At 37.3% G+C, this 20,525-nt stretch overlaps 1 protein-coding gene and 1 long non-coding RNA gene across 2 annotated transcripts; one reads left to right on the top strand and one right to left on the bottom strand.

The window, feature by feature from the left end:
- Nucleotides 1-1,750: 1,750 nt before the first annotated feature.
- On the bottom strand, nt 1,751-4,589 carry LOC122836545. Its single transcript, XR_006371567.1, has 4 exons — nt 4,480-4,589; nt 4,026-4,097; nt 3,794-3,869; nt 1,751-1,898 (listed from the first exon to the last, which is right to left on the bottom strand). It is a non-coding gene; the product is annotated as an uncharacterized LOC122836545 (long non-coding RNA).
- gfpt2 (glutamine-fructose-6-phosphate transaminase 2) lies at nt 4,117-20,083 on the top strand. Its single transcript, XM_044126137.1, has 19 exons — nt 4,117-4,260; nt 5,157-5,264; nt 6,740-6,847; nt 6,996-7,121; nt 7,669-7,727; nt 8,995-9,129; nt 10,310-10,371; nt 12,238-12,317; nt 14,369-14,486; nt 14,646-14,809; nt 15,629-15,724; nt 15,914-16,011; nt 16,135-16,255; nt 16,455-16,612; nt 17,554-17,668; nt 17,845-17,972; nt 18,180-18,347; nt 18,472-18,633; nt 19,102-20,083. Exons 1-19 carry the CDS (start codon nt 4,254-4,256, stop codon nt 19,144-19,146), a joined length of 2,058 nt encoding a protein of 685 aa, XP_043982072.1. The 5' UTR covers nt 4,117-4,253; the 3' UTR covers nt 19,147-20,083.
- The last annotated feature ends 442 nt before the right edge of the window (nt 20,084-20,525 follow it).

Genomic DNA, 20,525 nt, shown 5'->3' with positions numbered 1-20,525 from the left:
AAGAAGTAATAGTGCTTATTATTTAGCCTAAGGCTCCATCTTAAATACCTTAGACAAAAAAAAATGTAAGTAATTTTCCATGTTTTCTTCTTTGTTTTGTTTGTATTTCAGTGAGTGCCACATCACCACATACAGACCAGGTGTTTTGGTTAATTTTCTAAAGAAAAAAAAACAATAAAGCTTTTTGTAATGAGCACATTTTTAGAAAGGGCAAATTAAAAGAATGTTTAGCCCAGGTTCTCACATCTTTATGTTTCTACCTCTACACTTTATCAAATACTGATTTTTTTTTCCGTTCAAACATGGCCACGCAGCTTTAGAAAATTTTCGAAGAATTTTAAAAACATTTAAAATGTTCTAAATTTTTATCTTTTTCAGATAAAAAGATAAAAATATTGGCATGAGTATCTTAATACTTGTATCTTCCTTTTTGAGTTGCCTTTGAGATTTGGGTTGCCTTTTCTGCATGGGTGGGGCAAAGGAGGTAATTCAAAACATACTAACTAATTTTTGTATTTTAAACACAACAAACCAAAACTGTGGACTTCTCTTGTCCCACCTCATGGCTACATTTGGGCTGACCCGGTTTGGAAAAAAGTCAAGGCAAAGGCGTGTGACTTGGCCAGACAGTTTGCATTCCTGCTCCATCGACATGAACTGCAAACGGACGTGATGTGGTTGGGGAAAGCACACGAACTACAGTTTTTCACTGTTCTGAGACTGTCTTGGACATTTTTATGCGTCAGTGGTAATTACACATGCATTCACTATTTCTTAATAACAAAATGAATTTCTGAATTTCTCAAAAACAAACATAAATTCACAAATCAGTCAATAATAGTTTCTCATTTATCTGATCTGAATGCACTTAAACATGTCAAGCTCACCTGGGTTCTTTCATTATTAAGTTGAGCGTTTCCTTGGCATCAGATTAAAGAGCAGGCTGGACCTTTGCACCACAGAAGACATAGAGCCTTCAGCGGTAATCAAAGTGATATAAGCTTCAGTAAACGAGTGATGCAGTCAAAGGGTCATTTACAGTAACTCCTGTCTTTTTAAAGCTTTTATCCTCTTCCTGGATTGTCAGTAGTACTTCTACAACATACGTGAGATCTTGTATCAGTTTTCATCAGATAAACATAAAAATACAGAGAAAACCCTTATATATATCGGAGACAGGGTTAACTGAATATTTTTACTTGATCTTTTTTTTTTTCAAACAATACAATCTGAAGTTTACAAATTAGCTTTACAATCAATCAAAAAATAATAATTCTGTGAGAGTATCATCTCAGACCTGGACCCTGTGCTCAATACATCTCGCTATCTGGGAGCTGACAGCACGTTTAAAAGTTATGGACAGGAGGCTTTGGAGTACGTCTGTGACTGTTCGGGTCACAGACTGCGGCAACTCATCCGCTGGTCCAGAAGGAGTATGCACGTCTCCCAAGCTGTGGGATTTCTTCCAGTCTTTACCTGAAGGTTGAAGTCTTTTGTTTTTGATAAGTGATGTTTGTGTTTATTCTGTATATGTGAGCAGGGCTTGCTGTTTGAGATCATCAGTGTGCGAACATGATCCTTTAACTAGATCATATCAGGCAGGTGGCATTCATTACACATTTTTTTTTCTCCTACTTCCGGATAATCAGGTGATTCCCCAGCTCAGTATAATTAGTGAGAAATTCAGGATTTTGTTAATAGCTGCTGGTTGCAGTTATTGTTGCTCAAAACAAAACCTATTGTTGCACTCTACCATTTCCTCATGCCATCCATTCTCTTGTATCTGTATATGGGTCACACACTGAAGCCTCAGCGATATTTCCCCTCTTGTTTTGTCTGTTTTTACAAAAAGTAGGTGGTACCTCTATTTGCTATCCCTTGCCAGATTGATGACCGTCCTACAGAAACAGAAAGAAAATATAACACATTACTCTTATATAACTGTACAAAAGGTAAATTGGATTAGAGGTGTACCAGAAGCTATAGAAGCCATAATATACAAAAGATAATGTTATCTGAAATGATTAGAAATTAATTATCTATGGTGAACTATTATCGTTAACATTATTGTAATTTTACCATTTCTTCATCTTTTGGAAGTGAGAGAGTGAAATCTGAACAACTTGTTTACGTCAAAATTGCATTTTATGATCCAATGATTTGCTGTGGAAGTTAAAAGAAATACAATATTCTTCAAGTCCAACCAATCATTATGTGTTAATGCAATACGAGTAAAACACGAGTGTGTGTAGAATGGTTGGTTTCATGTTTGTTTAATTAAAGGGACCAATTATGTCAACTAATTATTATCTTGTTAAAGATGTTGTGGGAATGACAACATGAAAAATAGAAAGTATGCATTTCCTGCATAACAGCTGATAGCACCCTGAAAGAAATAGGCCATCTAAATTATCCACCACAACTTCCTTGATGTTGTAAAAAAAAATAATACCCATACAGTTCTTCAGAGGAGTAAAAGCTTAGAAAAAAAAAGATAATGAAGATGAACAATAGAAGTTTCTTAAGAAGTTACCTCCCTTTCTGCCTTTTCTCTGTAACTGTGAACACTTAGCCCAGGAATCAAACTAATTGTATTGTCTGATAGTTTGTCAAAGACTAATATTTCTCTGTGATTTTACAGATGAAGAAATGTTGGACATTCCCTGTAAAGTGAGTTATTTACAAACAAATTAACACATAGTCAATTTAATTCTGCAGAAAATAAATAAGAAACACTACCATGATTGATGGAAACACATAGATTTGTCCTTAGTTGTTTCCTTATTTATTTCCAATAATTTTCTCCATAAGATTGTGGAGGTTTTTTTTTTTTCTCTGTTGCTGCACTTGATTCATTATGAACAAATGAAAATAATAACCAAAGTTGTTAACTTTATACAAAGCATGAGAGTAAAGGTGGGTCTTAAAAAATACAAAACAATAACATATGTTACCAAAATATGTCTTCCTACTTCCATTTTGCACCAATAAGTAAATAATTTTGTGTCCATTTAAATAAAACACTGCATTTCTGTGTGATTCTCTTTGGGATGGAGAACTTTTATGAATGGATCTAGTCATAAAAATGGTTAAATCTCATTCTGAAATGTTTATTATTATTATTATTATTATTATTATTATTATTATTATTATTATTATTATTATTATTATTATTATTTTCTGGAAATTACTAGTTATTTTTAATGATTTCACCTCTGAATATGACAGAGTACAATTTCAGTTTAAAACAAACTCTGAGTGACAAAATTAGAAAGCCATTTGACGTTTTTTGTTTTTATTTATTTATTTAATTAATTAATTTATTTATTTAATTTATGACAGCCTGGTTTAGATCTTTACCAGTTCAAGCTGTATCATTGAAAAGCGATTAGCAACACAATTTCAGATTTATACAGCAAATATTCATTCTTGTTTTTGGGCTGGACAGTGGTGCAGTAGTTAGCAGCTACAAGGTCCTGTCTCAGGTATTTCTGCATGAAATTAGTATTTTCTCCCCATGCAAAATGTTTCCTCCTACAGTACAAAGGCTTTTATGTTAATTGATTACTCTTAGTTGCACTGAAGTGCCAGTGTGTGCGTTTATGGTTGTGTGTCCTGTGATGGCCTAGCAGAAGGGTGTACCCTTCAAGTTCACGCAACCTATGGAGAAGCTTTTTCAAAAAAGTGAAACTACTAATTTTCTCCACACCTACTCAGCAAAAGCGGGAAAGACATACAGGAAAAACCTAAGTTAAAAAAATACACATTAACTTTAAGAAATAGTAATACTTACAGAACAGCGAGAACTAGGATGAAAGTAAAAGAATAGACGAAAGAAGTCGAGGAATACTCCACACCCTCCAATCACGCTTGAGCGACAAAAGAAAAACAATAAAAATCCGGTCACACCCATATCTAATAAATACCTTACAATTGTATTGAGGATACGAGATTGAGGTTGACTGCAGGGAGGGAAACAGGGAAGTTAACAGCGGTTAATCATCACATACAGGTGAGCTGAATACCTGAGAGATAGACGTAGGATAGCCTGAACAGGACATGGGGTAAGAGACGTCAGAGGAGGCGGGGCAGCTGCCCTGTGAAGGAAGCTGCATTTAAATAGAAAAGCCCTGGGGGAGTGTGCGCTACATCCAAGATTTCACCGCGGAAAGACAGAAGCATCATTTTAGCTGGAAAACTAAAAATCTGTTCTATTTCAGAAAGACTCGAGCGGTGAAGAGGAAACTTGAATCATGTGTGGTAAGTCTTCTTATTAATAATACCCGTGAATTATCATTCTTGTTTTTAAATTTTTTTTAAAAAAAAAGATGCTATTGCGCGCAGTTTGTGAAGAAAGCAACACACGAGAAGCTGATAAACTTATAAATTTGTTCTGATTTGGGTGTAACTTGAGTTTAAATGTCTGTGACTTCCGACATTTTCGCTGTGGGTCTTGATGCGTGAAGGCTTTTTACTCACAGTTGCTACGTGTCAGTATCGTCTGTATACTCAAGGACAAGGAAGCTGCAGTTGACTGATCCTGTTTAGAGATGACTTAGAAGCCCGATATTAACTTTTCTCCATTGATTGGCAAATACCCACAGGCTGCATAGTGCGCTCTGCTCCTCTGTCTGCTATTATAACAAAACCATTTTTACAACTGAAAGTAAATCTTTAACCGTCCTCCTGCCTCGCCTCGTTTATGTGAAGAAGGCAGGATCAGCGATGCTTAACCTCACTCTGCCTCTACCTGTCTGCTCCAACACTGCGCGCCGTGTGCGTCCTGTCAAAGGGTTAGCTGTGTGCTCACAAAACGTTTCTAACAGACCCCCCACGCACACAGTTTTGGAGGAAAATACACACGTTTAGTGACATACATTCACAGCTTGTGAATTACCTCCAACACCAGCAAGAAAAATGTGTGTAGCGATTGAACGGGACAAGTGGTCATATATTTGATGAACGAAGGAAGCAAATCTAGAAAAAAGGCTTGCTTGTATGACTTTATTGCATTGTTTATAGTCTTATTTGTAGTCACTGTTCAAAATGTCATTAAGCAAAATTATAGTGCCAAGCCTGAGTTTGAATAAAAGAGGAGCACTGTGCTTTGCAACCAAGACTTGAGTTATATTTCCGGTTCTCTTTCTTATTGAAAGGGATTTTTGCTTACCTGAACTACCAAGTGCCACGCACCCGAAAGGAGATATTTGAGACGCTGGTGAAGGGTCTGCTGAGGCTGGAGTACAGAGGGTACGATTCAGCAGGTGAGACAGTTGCACAGTACTTGCACTCACACAGAATGACTAATATGTAAAAGCTTTAAGGAAAACAGCTTTGGAAATACTTACTCAAATTCAATCATTAAAGAGGTGGCTTAGATTCTTCGAAGCATGGTTCTGTGAAGTTGTTGTCAATTATAGGAAGACGGCCCAACTCAAACAGCTCCAACAGAAAATTTTCATATCTACCGGATGCAACTCCGTATTAGCAGACCTCACATTGTGAACATAATAAGTTTGGGGAGGTGAACAGCTACTTTCCTAAAGAGATTATCGGCTTGATCAATCCACCAGGCTAATTTTCCAGTACCTGGAAAAGCAGAGGAAGGTCTGATCTTTGATGACGTTGCACAAGTGACAGAATGGTGCACACTTCAAAAATTTACTCCATTCTTGGATCACTGACAAGTTGCAGCTTATAAGGCTGATTGTCACAGGAGCCAGCTTCAGTCAATGTCACTTTGATGAATAAAACACAAGTCCTTTAGCAGAAATATTCTGCATTTTATCACATTGTTAAGGGCATTCTCGGATTAAATTGCTTAAAATAGTTTAAATCACATAAAACCTTATGAACAGCTCTTAGTCTTCCGCTTTTCTCTAAACTTAAGACATCATTGAGGGAAATTATTAATGATAATAACTTCATAGAAGCTAACTTCAGGTTTATAAAATTAGAAAAAAGTCATGGCCTTCCAACAGAGGACTCTACAGGAAGCAGACTTTTGCTGCAAGGTTTCGATCATAAACAGCCCTATCAGTTTAAAAACGTTATAGGAAAACAGACCTTACGACTGATGTCGTGTAAAACTGGTTTATCAGGTTGAGTCTATTAAAATAACTGACATAACATAACTTAACATAGCCCAAAAATCAGCAAATCTTTTTCATCTAGGCTTTAAGAGTTAAAGCATTTGTACTTCAGTTGTTTTTTATTTACTTTTGTTTAAAAGATTAAATGTTTCAGATATTTTATAGTCTGAGTGAATTTTTAAAGGTACAACCATTCTGGAGTTAGGCTATATGGTTAACATTACAATTAAATAAAGAGTGTATCTGACAGATTTCTTTTTATCTGAATGCTTAATAAGCTCCAGAAAGATCCACCCATATTGACTGCACCTTGTGTTTGTCCATCCTATTTGAACAGGATGAGCTGCTTTAGCTTAGACACACTTGCAGATAGACAGACTCCTCATTTGTATATTAATGAAACTGTATCAATAGATACTTTAACTGTATCTACTTCACATCCACAAGCCAAATCTGACTGCGTCTTGAGCCTTATCACACTGTTTACATGTTTTCTGCCTGCTATGAGTGAGACATGTCTGGGGAATATGGGTCTGTAAAAGCCAGTTGGAGTTGTCATTCATCACAGGAGCAACAATTGCACAGTAGCGTTCATAACTCACCTTCCAGTGACCTGAGTTTGACATTTTCTGGTTTTCCGTCTGCAGGTGTTGCCGTAGACGGCCCCACCAAGACAACCACGGACCTCAACAACTACAGTATCAGCTTAATCAAGAAGAAGGGCAAGGTCAAGGCTCTGGAGGAGGAGATCTACCGTGAGTTCACATATGATTGATTTCATTTCTTGCAGTTTCATAAAACCCTTTAATGATATGTCATTTTTAGTAATAAATAACACAAACCAACTTAATGAATTTGTTGGACATCCAGCATTATTCTCCCATGTTATTCTTTGCTGTTCAGAAAAAGACCGGGTGGACATCAATGAATCTCTGCACACACACTTTGGCCTGGCTCACACTCGCTGGGCTACGCACGGAGAGCCGAGTGCCGTCAACAGTCACCCCCAGCGATCCGACAAAAACAATGGTAATAAGTGCTTTCCTGACCTGATCATCAAACATATGAAAGGATTGAATTTCTCCTCCACCTTCCTTTGTAGTGACTTCCTGCTTGTCTCGTTTAAATTGTGTCATTACAAATCTTGTTAAACTGCTTTTAAAATGATCCTGTTTGAAAGAACACAGCGCAGTGAAAGACACACCCATCTGTCTTATTGGTTTTTAAAGGTGTACCAGGAATGCCCCTGAGCTTTTCCTCATAAGTCTGATATTAAACAAAATGATTCCACTCTAGAATCATATTAATTTTGCAAAAAGATTGTAAACCTGAAAGTCATCCTTCTTAATCTTTGTTAGCACATCACAAATTGTTGCTTTGTGCAAGAGCTTAACCCAAATTGTTCTTTAAATAGCCAGTCAGACTTGCTTCACCACACACCAAGCTTGTATTTCTTAGGTGTGGCAGCTTCATGTTGAACTCTAGTTTTTGTGTCTAGAATTCCTTAAACAACAACAAAAAAAAAACAAACATGGAACGCCTTAAAAAAGAATTTATGTCTGGTTTCCTTTTTTAGAGTTTGTTGTCATCCATAACGGCATTATAACCAACTACAAAGAGCTGAAGAAGTACCTGGTGAGTGGCCATAAATTTCTTTCTGAAGAAACAAGTTAGCGCAAAAATTAAACCTGCCCTCCACTACAAAGTTTATATTATTACTGGAGGCCTTATGGCTACAAAGAAAAACTTTTCATGATGATCTCTTGAATGAAATCGGAAGACCAAAATTATACAATTTGTATCATGTTGTTTTAAAAAAACAAAGTCAAGGACGGAGCTTTAAGCGTTGAAGAAGTAACAAAGTAGTAACTATGATGAATAAAAAAAACCTACAAATGGGAGAAAAAAGTAGAACTATTAATTACACAAACTGCTTAATCTTATTTTTTGAGTTATACTGGTATGTTGCATGCCAAACAGATCACATTACTTTTCATGCATCAGCAGTTTAACATGTTTCATCTTTCCTTTGACCTGTAGGCTACAGTGTCGTCTAAAAATATGTTCACCCATTGAGCTGTTTTGCATTGTATCATGTTGAAACCACAAACCTCATGCATTTTATGCGGTTTTGTGTGATAATATAGCACAAAGTTTTGCACATAATTGTGAAGTAGACAAGAAATTTCACATTCTTCTAAATATTTAAGTGTGGTGTGTGTAAATCTTCTCCCATTTTCTTTCTAAAAATAACCCAATGCAAGAAAATGGGCTTCAAAGATCACCTAAGGAAAGCCCACCTATATCTAATTTGATCTTTGTAGCTTTACAACTGTTCTGTAAAGGTCTGAGTAGCTTGTGAAAGAACAATGGCTAATAAAGTTGTAGAGAAGTTTAAAGCAGAGTTAGGTTATAAAACAAAATTTAGAGCTTTAAATATCTAATGGAGCATTGTGGTACTCTGGAGAACTTGTAGAGTACCACAATTGGCACAATCATTTGGCAGAATCTGTTGTTCAGACAAGTTGGTCAAAACCAATAGCAACAAGAAATCCCATTTTCAGTTTGAGGCCACAGCAAACACATGGAAGAAAGTGTTCTGGTTGGAGGAGACCGAAATGTAACTTCCTGTCCTACCTGCAAACGTATGGTGGAAAACATCCATCACATGTACATTTACATACAATAAAAAAGATTGACACATTGTGAAAAAGTTCATGAGGTTAAAAATGGCAGCAAAATCTTACATGGTGGTAGCATATTTTGTCAAAAATATATTTCAAAGAAAACTCTGGGCTGATTAATACAGTGTTGTTTAATTATCAGGGGGAAAAAACTGTTAAATCCTTGCATTATCTGAGGCCATTTTTATGTGTTAAACCATTTTCTTTCCTTCCCTCAGATCAGCAAAGGATACGAGTTTGAGTCAGAGACAGATACAGAGGTGATCCCAAAACTGATCAAATACCTGTATGACAATCGGGAAAACCACAGCATCACGTTCTCCACACTGGTGGAGAGAGTCATCCAGCAACTGGTGAGCTTCTCACACTGTAAAACCACAATCTAACTTACCACCATGTTCAGTAGGTTATGTCCTGCTCTTCTGGTGAAACTCAACTCTTTTTAGTTATTAATGCAAGAACGTTCCACTCCTCAGCTGAAGTGAAGGGAACTTGCTCTGTTTCGTAAAGTTCTTTCTTAAGTGACACATAATTATATGAGCAAAAACACTTTTTTGCTCATTTTTTGCTCACTCAGTACGTTTTGTACTGAGTGAAACAAAACGTTGTGAAAAACTGTCTCCATGGAAGCGGTCCCAACAGCGTCAGATGTGATATCATGACTCAGAATCAGATGTTTTTTTGAGATGAAGCACACTCTTTTACTTTTTCCATTGGGTGAGTAATGTTTTAAAGCTTCATTCAGTCTGCAGTGAGGCTCAAGTAAAACGTGCATTTCTGGACTGGAAGTAATGGAAACCAGATAGTCCAACCTTACACCAGTGACACCCTCCTTTTGCTTCCTGTTGCATTCACTCATACCCCCTCTTCTCCTCACCACAGTCCCACACTCAGCCAGCTCTGTTTCCAGTAAGCACCGCGAGCAGCTGTGTGACCAGCACTTTCGAAACATAGCTGATGTTATACAATAGAGCTCCTATTGCTTTTAGACTTTCCCTCCAGTACCTAAATACTCCCAGGCCTCCCTAAGTCACCCCCCGCATCTTTTAGACCCCACAGAGTGAGAAAAAATACGATTTTGTATATTTTAAAGGTGTTTGAGGCAAGACAAATTTGTTTGTCCATTCATGCACAAGGAAATGCTAGTCATTTAGTCAAAAGCTTCATTTGACATGTCCTTAATGAAACACATACAAATTGACAATTTCTGCATGTCACAGAAATACATTATTGTTTATAATTAGCTTAAAGATGTTTAAACATGTAGCATTACTCACTAAGCGAGGATTACAACTTAGATAATGACTACATGTGGTCCAAAAACAGAACCTTGAGGATTCCTACTTGTGATCTTTTTTGCACTCCAGTTCATATTTAGCAAATATCTTAAAATGAAAAGGTTTCACTTTTTTTCTGCCTTATCTGACAGTGACACCTGCTTCTCTTCCCTTCTTCTAATATGCAGCTGCAAGACTTGTTTATTTTAGGATGTTCGTTCAGTTAACACAACATCTCTGTCTCTGTGTGTTATAGGAGGGAGCCTTTGCTCTTGTTTTCAAAAGCCGTCATTACCCTGGAGAGGCTGTGTGCACCAGGTTAGTCAGAACTCACTGACGTGTCCACAGGTAACGCTGAGATTAGGCTTCACATATCATCCATCCAGCCAGATGAGTAGTTGCTGTTATTAACACAATGAAGCAATATCTGGAATGATTAGGAGACGAAGCCCCCGCTTATTAATTATGGCATTACTCTGGAATCCTTTTTGCGTCCAGTAATGGGCAGCTGTGGTCATGTGAGTAGCTTTTTGTCCAGTGGAGTGAGTTGGTATGTTCGCCATATTAAGATCTGAGGTTCAATTCTAGCTGCTGTTCCCTCCTGGGCCTCTTCCCAAGCTTTGCAGGCAATGCCCCCCTTTCTGACTCATTTACAGAAAGACTACAGAGTTTCCTGTGTCAGCTCTAGGAAACTCTGAAGGGACAAAAATCACCAGGTTAATCACTTCTTATCAACTTTTTTTTTGCGTTACACCTTTCCCAGGACAATGAGCGGTCACAGATCAGGAGGAAAGAATTATGGGAGCAGGGCTGGTAAATGGGTGTAACTTGTGCTTTATGAAAACAGTCCACCTAGCAAAACTGGCCGGCTCACTTGCTGGTTAAACCAAAGGCTTGGTTTCCTTGTTTATTAACATGAGCTTGAAGGAAACATTTAAACCAATTATTTTAGCTTGCAAGATAAGCAAAATGGCTACACACACAATCTTTCTGTTTTTAATTGTTCATCATAGTTGGTGAAGGTGGAGTGAAGGGCCTATTATCTGATGCAACAGCCTCCACCCTTCTCATGGTATCAAAGATCAGCCACCCAGCAGGAAAACTACTGTCTTAATTTCTACTTTTCCTTCCTTGACCTATTTTTGCTGTTAGTCATCCGTTTAAAGTGTTTGCACATATTTTCTTTTCTAACCCACTGAGACAGTTCTAATTAATAAGAAAACGATGTGTGGAGACTATGACGACTTAGTGTGTAGTTTTCAACCTGGAACACATTTGGAAACTGACCACGTGTCTGTTTGCAAGCCTCCCTTGTCAAACCCCACACCCTCTAAAACAACCAAAGAGCATGTGTCAGTGAGGCCCAGGAGAAAAACGATGCAGAAAGAAAAAACTGATCTGTACAATAGAAAAACAAAATGTAAGGTGGTGTCAAACTTACATTAAAGGGATCGTTGAGAATTTTTGAGGTGAAGCTCTGTTTAAAGGTTATGATCCATTAATATCATACTTGCAGAAGATAACTCTCTCAGTACCTTCATTTAAACTCAGATTAATCTGAGTTGTATACTAAAACAAATGTCTTCTCCAAGAGGGATCAAAACCAATATGGGCCTCAGTATCATTCAGGTCTATGTAAGCTGTATTTTGTGAACTTTTATCATGAGCTCAGGTTTGTATTTGGCGGTTATTTACTCTAAAACCAATGATAATTGACATGGGAATTAGAAGTAGGAGGCAGTGCGCCACCAGTGATCTTCCTGGGAGGAACAAAGAGTCTGAAACATCTGAAAACAGGACTTGAAAAGTATCCTTTGTTTAAGTAACTGTTATGAACGTAAAGTGTTAAAGATAAAATGTAGTCAAACTAATAGTTGAGTAAACCTGTATATCCTAAAATGATGCAGACACACCTTGGTTATCTGCAAAACTTCAGTTAATAAATGTATTAGATTTGGTACAATTGATATGATAAGGAAGTAATAGACAGAACTGAAGATAAGGGGGAAAACTTTATTTTAACTTACAATGACACAACAAGATCAGGTATCAGGCTATAAAGGAGAGCATGTTATTGTATCTGACATTGCTTTGTCTTTAAAAAACCTAATCATTGTCCCTCTATCGTTCCTTCTTTCCGACTCCATCTCTTCCGCTCTGCCTGCTTTGTTCTCATCTCGGCAGGAGAGGAAGTCCGCTTCTCATCGGTGTGCGAAGCGAGCACGAGCTGCCAACCGAGCAAATCCCTGTGCAGTACAACAATGGTAAGCTCTGTTCCTTTTGTCCTGGTGTCATCCACTTTTGCCACATCTTAAATTCACTGCAGCAGCAGCACATCGCCTGATCACAGTTGTTCAAATGGGTTGTATTTAGAAATATCCTCCAACTGTTATAGTTTTATTATTCAGTAGCTTTCATCAGTTACACAACTTATGAAAAGTTGCTTATTTGAAAAAAAAAATCTAAAAGTGGAGAACAGAAACTCTTATTTTTAACTGTATTTTCTATAGGAACAGTCTTCATTTTTTGTCTTTTATATTTTGTTATTTAGATTTTGTTATGTGATGTAACCCTTCTTTCGAAAACATTTTAGAAGTTATAAGCACAAAGAGCCTTTTTGTACTTGAGCAACAAAATAACAGGCAATCTTTACTCAGAGTTTTGATTGGAACTCAAACACCAAATATGAAACCAGCGCCAGTGGACTTCACACACAAAAAATGTTTCCTTATGTTTCTGGATAAAGGTCTCTTTTACTGTGGGTTAAAGTTTCAACTTGCTTTTCTGAACTTTGTCTGCTGCTGCCAACAGAAACAACACAATGTCCGCCAAAAGGCATTGTGTTGGAGTAACATGAGATGTTTTAGGTCAATGATAATTATTACGCCATCTCTTTTTTCAGAGGACTTTCCTTAAAAGATGTTTTCTTTAAAGAGTTACTGTTGAACACCTCTGCACGTTTTACTAGAGTAAACCATAAAGAGAGATTTTTTTTTTCTGTACTTCATTCATTACTTTGCTTAAGAATGGGACACTCCGATCCCTCACTGTATGATAACCCTGAATGCCACATTTAAACAAATTCTACAACAAACATGTCTTCCTTGATCTTCCTTGATCGCCAGCTGCTGTTTGTATGTCCCTATCTCTAGTTTTAAAGCAGTTTTACCTTCATAAGAAATAGAAACCTCTTATGAAGTAACACTAACAAGGTGTTGTACATTCCTTTTATCAATGTTAGTCTTTTAAGCATAGGCAATGTGCCGCAACAAGTTGGGGACGGTCAATGCTGCTCTATTCTTTACTCTACGCAACCAGAGAAAAACTCCACTTAATCAAATGTTTCCTTTAGCAGCTGTAACCTCACCATCTTTATTACACCTTGATAACTTTATAATTGGCACATGCCTACTCCAATCCCATTTATGCTCTGTAAATGGGAGCAGTGTAAGCAACTGCATACTTGATCTGTTGCTTGGTTTATTTCTCTTGTGCTTATCAGTTCTTTTTCACCTACTTATCAGCAGAATATGAATGATATATATAAGAGAAGTGCAAAGTCCAAAGCAGCACAATTATTTTTGTTTAAATGACGCAGAAAATTCTGGCCAGGTGTTTTGTAAGGGTAATGGAAAATAACAGTTGTTGAATTGTTTTAAAATTGATTAATTAATATAGTGATTAATAGAAGAAGGAAAGCAGGAGTAAAGACTGCACAATAGAAGAAAGAGGTTTCTGTGCGTGTCAGACAATTTTCTGTGGGACACAGTGAGACTTTAGTTAATGAGGTCATTAGTGAGAAGTCTGTTACGGTGACATACGGTGACTCAGGTTGATTCTCATTTCTGTTACCTACTTACTTAAGCTGAAAGGGCAGATGAGTTTAAATCTTAGACTGAAAATCTATAGTGCTAACCAAAACATCTCTGCTCTTCAACTTTTTTTGTAAGTATGAAACTCCTTGCTCACTCTCTGAGATTCGCCAGTTTTCTAAAGGTTGCTTTTAATTTAAAAATAAACAGTAATACACAAAGTAGTTATGAATATATCATAGCAAGTAGTAATTTGTTGTACTTAAATGTATCAGAGTCAGTTTTTGAGCAAATGAAGCAGCCTCTTGTCTTGGAAAGCTGCTACATGTTTTATCTACAGTCTCATGATTCAGTCATGAGTTCTGTTTCATCTAAAAAGGACTTCTGAGGATGTTTTCTTTTTGTAAATGTACAATTACAGTGACACTGGAAACTTAGTCAAAGATTTCTTACTTCCTACAGATTTGATTTAATCCACTAACTTTTGACTTAAACCTCTGTAGGTCACATCAAGGAAGACGTTCATGAGAAGAACAGCCATAATCGCACGGACTCGTCCAACTCCATCAGCTCAAACGAAGATGGCAGGGCTGTGGAGTACTACTTTGCCTCTGACGCTAGGTGGGGAAGAATTTGTCTTGTGAATCAAGCATGGAGTTATGTTATTCAGCTTTTCACAGCCGTTATGCCTTCTCATCTGTCCCCAAGTCTGCTTTGTGCACATTTCTATTGCTTGCTGCAGCATTCATTTGCTTCCTTCCTGTGCTTCTGCGTCCACAGTGCCATCATCGAGCACACTAACAAAGTGTTGTACATGGAGGATGATGACGTTGCAGTTGTCAAAGGAGGTGAACTCTCCATCCACAGGATTAACCGGCAGGCCGGTGACGATCCAGTGAGAGCAATTCAGACGCTGCAGATGGAGCTGCAGCAGATCATGAAAGGTTGGAAAACTGTTTCTACCGTGTCAAATTGCCTTTGTTTTAATTTAATTGACAGTAACTCCACTAGGAGAGAGTAACACTTAGATACATGCTTATATGGGGCTGCCTGCACTATGATATTGGGTCAGATCAATGTAATAGACCGATACTTGCTCGCCCTCTGCTGGCTGAATAGGGGAATAGGGGAAATTAATTTAATTGACAGTAACTCCACTATAGTAATTTGACAGACAACACTATAGTAATTTAGTGTTGTCTGCACATTATTGCCAAATGTTTTGAAATATTGGGCTTTACACTCATAACTTTTGAGAATATCCCAAAAAGGATCTTGCTTTGTGGACAGAAAATAGCCTCCCAAAACTTTTTCCCACAGTTGTATGATTCTCCAATCCACAGAACCAACCTCCAACACTAGTGTGCCAACACTTTTCATTACACCTGGCTATGTCAGATTTGGATGCAGCAGCTCAGCTATGCTAACCTATTCTGCGCTCTTGTTATCCTTGAGCTAGTCTGAAGCCGTCATAATATTACTTTGTTATGACAACACTAACCGGTGACCAAGAATTGTTAATTGCGGAGGAAATTACATGAATGCACGGCACAATGCTGGAATTTAATGAGCTCTTGAGAGTGATGCACTCTATCACGAATGTTTGCAGAAGCATGACAAGTTGCTTCAATTTGAAGATTGGAGTGGTGTCTCAATACTTTTAGCAATAAAGTGTCTGTCTTTTCTTTCTTCTCTCTTTTTAAAAAAATAAATAAATTTTACCGTTGTTGTGAATAGTTCTTATGTCTTCTTAATCTCTGCAGGAAACTTTGAAGCTTTTATGCAGAAGGAGATCTTTGAGCAGCCGGAATCAGTAGTTAACACCATGAGAGGCCGGATTTGTTTTGACACTAATACAGGTGATCACATGTTTTTTTTTTTTTATTTCTGTTTTTAATCATTGCATACTTTCTTAGCAGAAATCTTACTTAGAATCATTAGGAATTTAGGAGATTATTTCTTTAAAACTTCCAGTGTTTCAAATATAAAACAGCTGTCGAGATAAACTGTTCCAATAAATTAATCTGTCTTTTCCTTTATTTCCCAAGTGATTCTTGGAGGCTTGAAGGACCACCTGAAGGAGATCAAACGCTGCAGGCGGCTAATCGTGATAGGCTGTGGCACTAGTTTCCACGCTGCAGTTGCTGTAAGTACAGCTAGTCTATTGCAGATTTTCTTTTAGAAGAGCTCATGAGACTTCATGGTCAAAACTCAAAAATACCAATAACAGTGCTAATAAAGTGTCTGTTTTTCTTTTTCTTCTGCTCAGACCAGACAGCTCCTGGAGGAACTGACAGAACTGCCCGTCATGGTGGAGCTGGCCAGCGACTTCCTGGACCGCAACACCCCAGTCTTCAGAGACGACGTTTGCTTCTTCATCAGTCAGTCAGGTAAAATAACCTCCATCAGAGCTCATGTTTGTTTGTTTTTTTTCCTTTTTCTTTCTGTCATTAAAGCCCTGATCCTAAAAATATCTTAAAATAACTTCTCACCTCTCGTGAAACAACTTCATGCCAAGTTCTGCTTTAAGCTTGACCTTAATGTTCTATAATTATACATTATAATGTTTCACTCTCTCCGCACCTTCAGGGGAGACAGCGGACACCCTGATGGCCCTGCGATATTGCAAGGATCGAGGGGCTCTTACTGTGGGTATCACCAACACTGTGGGGAGCTCCATCTGCAGAGAGACTGCCTGTGGGGTCCACATCAATGCAGGACCGGAAATAGGAGTGGCTAGTACTAAGGTACACTCCCCTCAGCATAATCAGTCTATAATTAAATATATTTCAAATCACTGCATTGTTTTGACAAACAGAGCATACATACGCTCATCGTGGACTTTTCATTACATATTTGAACTGATCTTATTCCTGGATGAAGTATCATACAAACAAACAACTCCAGAGATTTTTCTGAAGAATAAGTAGGAGCACATTTAATTTATTGTGGATTGTATCTAATCACACAGTCATTATGCACAGTGTCCAATATTCACATTACATGCATACATATTCATCGATATTTGCCTACATGTCACTTTAACAAGTTGCAGAGAAACTACATGGCTTTTCTAGCCACTGGCGAGATACTGGCATAATTCTCACCAAATATTTGACAAGCGTTCTTATCAGAATTGGTGGAGTTCATTTAAACTGATTAGTTTCCTGGCACAGACCTGGATTTTAAGCACACTGCATAAATATTTAACAGACCAAAGATCAGGATTATTTCGAAAAATAACATTAGTGTCCTTTGTCCATTCCGAACCATTCTGTGTTTTTGCCTTCCTCTTTTCTCCAAGTTTCTACCATTGGATTCCTGTTCAGAAGAAATGAAGTCATCAGTCATAAACTGGCATTTCAGCTAAAGAGGAACGTGTGTAAACTTCTCTCCAGCACTACAGATTATGAGACTGAAAGAATATCAATTTGGAATCCTCCTTTCAGCAAAAGTCATAAAATAAACATGTTCCTTTCAGAGAAAAAGCTTTGTTTCCACATATGTGTAGATTTTTTATTTTTTTTTACCATGAAGAACCTTCAACAAATCAAATGATTTTCATTTATACACAAACCAACTGTAGGTCGAGAAATATGACCACAGAGTTGTGCAATTTGATACTGTTTTTGCTTTTACTGAACCAGATAGTATTTACTCAGGTGTTGAGTGTGTGCTTCCCTTTCAGGCCTATACCAGTCAGTTTGTGTCCCTCATCATGTTTGGCCTGATGATGAGTGAAGACAGACTCTCACTGCAGAAGAGAAGACTGGATATCATTCATGGCCTCAAGATGCTACCAGGTTAGTATTACCAATTGCAGAATCTAAAAACCAAATCAGAAATAACACTTCAAATATGTGAAAGGATTCTAGATCATGTTAGAGAAATAGTGTGATGCAATAGCTGTGTGAAAAGGTAGATCTTTAATCTATAAGATATCAAAATTACCATGATTCACTTTTATACATTCTTACAGAGCTGATAAAAAAGGTCTTGTCACTGGATGAGAAGATTAAGACCATAGCCAACGAGCTGTATCAGCAAAGGTCACTTTTGGTTATGGGACGAGGGTACAACTACGCCACTTGCCTTGAGGGGGCGCTGGTGAGTTAAGGATTTCACAGTACTGTAGCCTGAATAACTAATTTCTCCCTGCTATTACATAAAAATTATATATGCTATATATGTATGTGCACTTTTTATGCATCTTGTATTAAGAAAATCTAAAGAATAGAAAAGTTACATTAATTAATTTATAATTAAATATTTAACATAATCTCAATAAGTTTTATTTTTCTTATTTTATTGTAGAAAATCAAGGAGATCACATACATGCACTCAGAGGGCATCCTGGCCGGAGAACTGAAGCACGGTCCTTTGGCTCTCATCGACAAAGACATGCCAGTCATCATGATTATCATGCGTGATGGCTGCTACACCAAGTGTCAGAATGCTTTGCAACAGGTCACTGCCAGATCGGTAAGCCCTGAATAGAATATTTTTTAAAAATTCATAAGCACACACACATTTTTCTGGAGGAAACCGTCAAGTGGTAAAACTTAATCCTTACTCTGTGCAACTTCTTGATTTGTCTCTCCAACAGGGCCGACCCATTCTTCTGTGCTCTCAGGATGATTCAGAGCTGATGAAAAATGCATACAAGACCATCGAGCTGCCACAGATTGTGGATTGTCTGCAGGGCATCCTCAGTGTCATCCCCCTACAGCTGATGTCCTTCCACCTGGCTGTCCTTCGAGGATATGATGTAAGTAGCAGATTTTCTTACGCACAAGAACGTTTGACATGCATCAGACATTTTGTGCCAGATTCAAATATTTCGACTCCTGTATGGAAAATACAGAGGTCAGTGTGATTTAATATAGCAAAACATAGAGGTGCAGAAATAAAAAACACATGACATCAGAATGGTAGCAGCACTATGCTTAGGGATGTCAAAGTTCAGACTTAAACCTAGTTGTGAATTTATGAATTGTCTATGAGGAAGCTTCTTCTTCTTCTTCTTTTCCCAGATACATAGTTTTTTTGGTGTGTGGCAACAAACTCCGCATATTTCTCTAAGTTAAGATTTATGTCTGAATTCATGGGAACTTGACTTTCTTGTACAACTCACCTTTTGTAATACAGTGTCCAAATTTGGTCATTTTACTGTACACCCGCAGTGATTGATCTTATGTAATTTGCTCAACTGCTCTCTCACACTCTCTTTTTCCAGGTTGACTGTCCCAGAAACTTGGCCAAGTCTGTGACTGTGGAATAATTACAGTCTGCAAAGCTCAGAAGAGGAGATAGGTGGCCTTGGGTGATTTACAGAGCAATTGTGCAATCAAACATCGGGTGTGTGTGGAAGGATTGGGGTGAAGAATGGGGACCATAGTGTGTTTGGATTATACTGTGAGTTAAAGAGAAACTGCAGAGTAAAGAAGGGTTTAAAAAGGTACCATAAAGAGAAAAGAAACAGAAAAATCGGAAATGTGAAATCTGACCACAGCTTTATGGAAGAATCCATAAAGCAATCTCAGCGATGCTGACAGCCAAAGAAACCTTCTGTGTCTCTTTATCGTTAGTTGAGCCAAAACTCTGTCATATGAATAACCGTAAGGAACGGAAATGGTACACTGAAGTGTTTACAATTGTGCAATATGGACCGCAAACTCAGATTTTGAATGTACATTATGACAAGGTCATTAATTCTCCCCCTATGTTGTACATCATTGTAAAATTCAAAAATGTTGTTATTATGGTGTCATTTTCTAAATTTCATTGTAAAATCATCAAATTACTGGGCCTGGACAACCAGTGAACTATAATCTTATATATTTTTTTTAGATTATAATTATATTTTAATTTAAATATTTTGTTTTGAGGCCAGTTCAAAGGTGTTCATCCAGGTCTTTTTTTTAAGGTTTGTATGATTTTTTTTTGCCATGGGGAATGTGTATAGGGAAAAGCACAAAAAGCACTGCAACACTGCAGTAAAAAACGAATTATTACAAATAATTTTATTACATTTGACAACTTTTTGTATGGGTTCTATGGCAATGATATTCTGTATATAACAGAATTTTTTTATTTTGTTTTTATAGGGGATAAGCAGATAACTTGATTGACATCTTTATGATTGTATTTGATATTGTATGTTTTATAATGTTAAATAAGCAGTACCAATCAATAAATTAATGAATTATTACTTTTAAGCTGTTCAATTGTCTTTTCTTTTCTTTTTGTTTCTTGTATGGATCGCTCTTTATTGGACAATTCATTGTGTGTGTTTTTAATTGATTTAGTTTGAAATGTTTTTGGTATTTTTTAGGCTTTTAAGAGGCTCAATGTTTGCCTGATTTGTTGATTCACAAAAAAGAAATTTGATATTCAGAAAGTTGCTGAAACTCCAGTGTCACATCTACACTGAAGTTTTATACTAATAATGACTGTGAGTGTTAATCAACAAAATTAGAAATTGCAAAAATCCACATATTTAAGAGCCACTGAGTCTGCAGGTTTTCCACATGGACAAGTCAAGTGTCACTTCAAGCGAGATAAAAAAAAAACTTTGCTATTTGGCCTAAATGGCAAGAACAGTGTCTGCACCACCTGTCAAGCATGACGTTGGTAGAATCATGCTGAGGGTCTGTTTTG

This window comes from Gambusia affinis, linkage group LG09 (assembly GCF_019740435.1).
Source record: "Gambusia affinis linkage group LG09, SWU_Gaff_1.0, whole genome shotgun sequence".
Classification (NCBI taxonomy): Eukaryota; Metazoa; Chordata; class Actinopteri; order Cyprinodontiformes; family Poeciliidae; genus Gambusia; species Gambusia affinis.
This window is presented reverse-complemented; position numbering and strand designations above follow the sequence as displayed.

Coding starts and splice junctions, on each gene's coding strand:
- gfpt2 (XM_044126137.1), top strand. Junction 6,848..6,995: donor TCTGGAGGAGGAGATCTACC/GTGAGTTCACAT, acceptor TTTGCTGTTCAG/AAAAAGACCGGGTGGACATC. Junction 16,613..17,553: donor TAGGAGTGGCTAGTACTAAG/GTACACTCCCCT, acceptor CTTCCCTTTCAG/GCCTATACCAGTCAGTTTGT.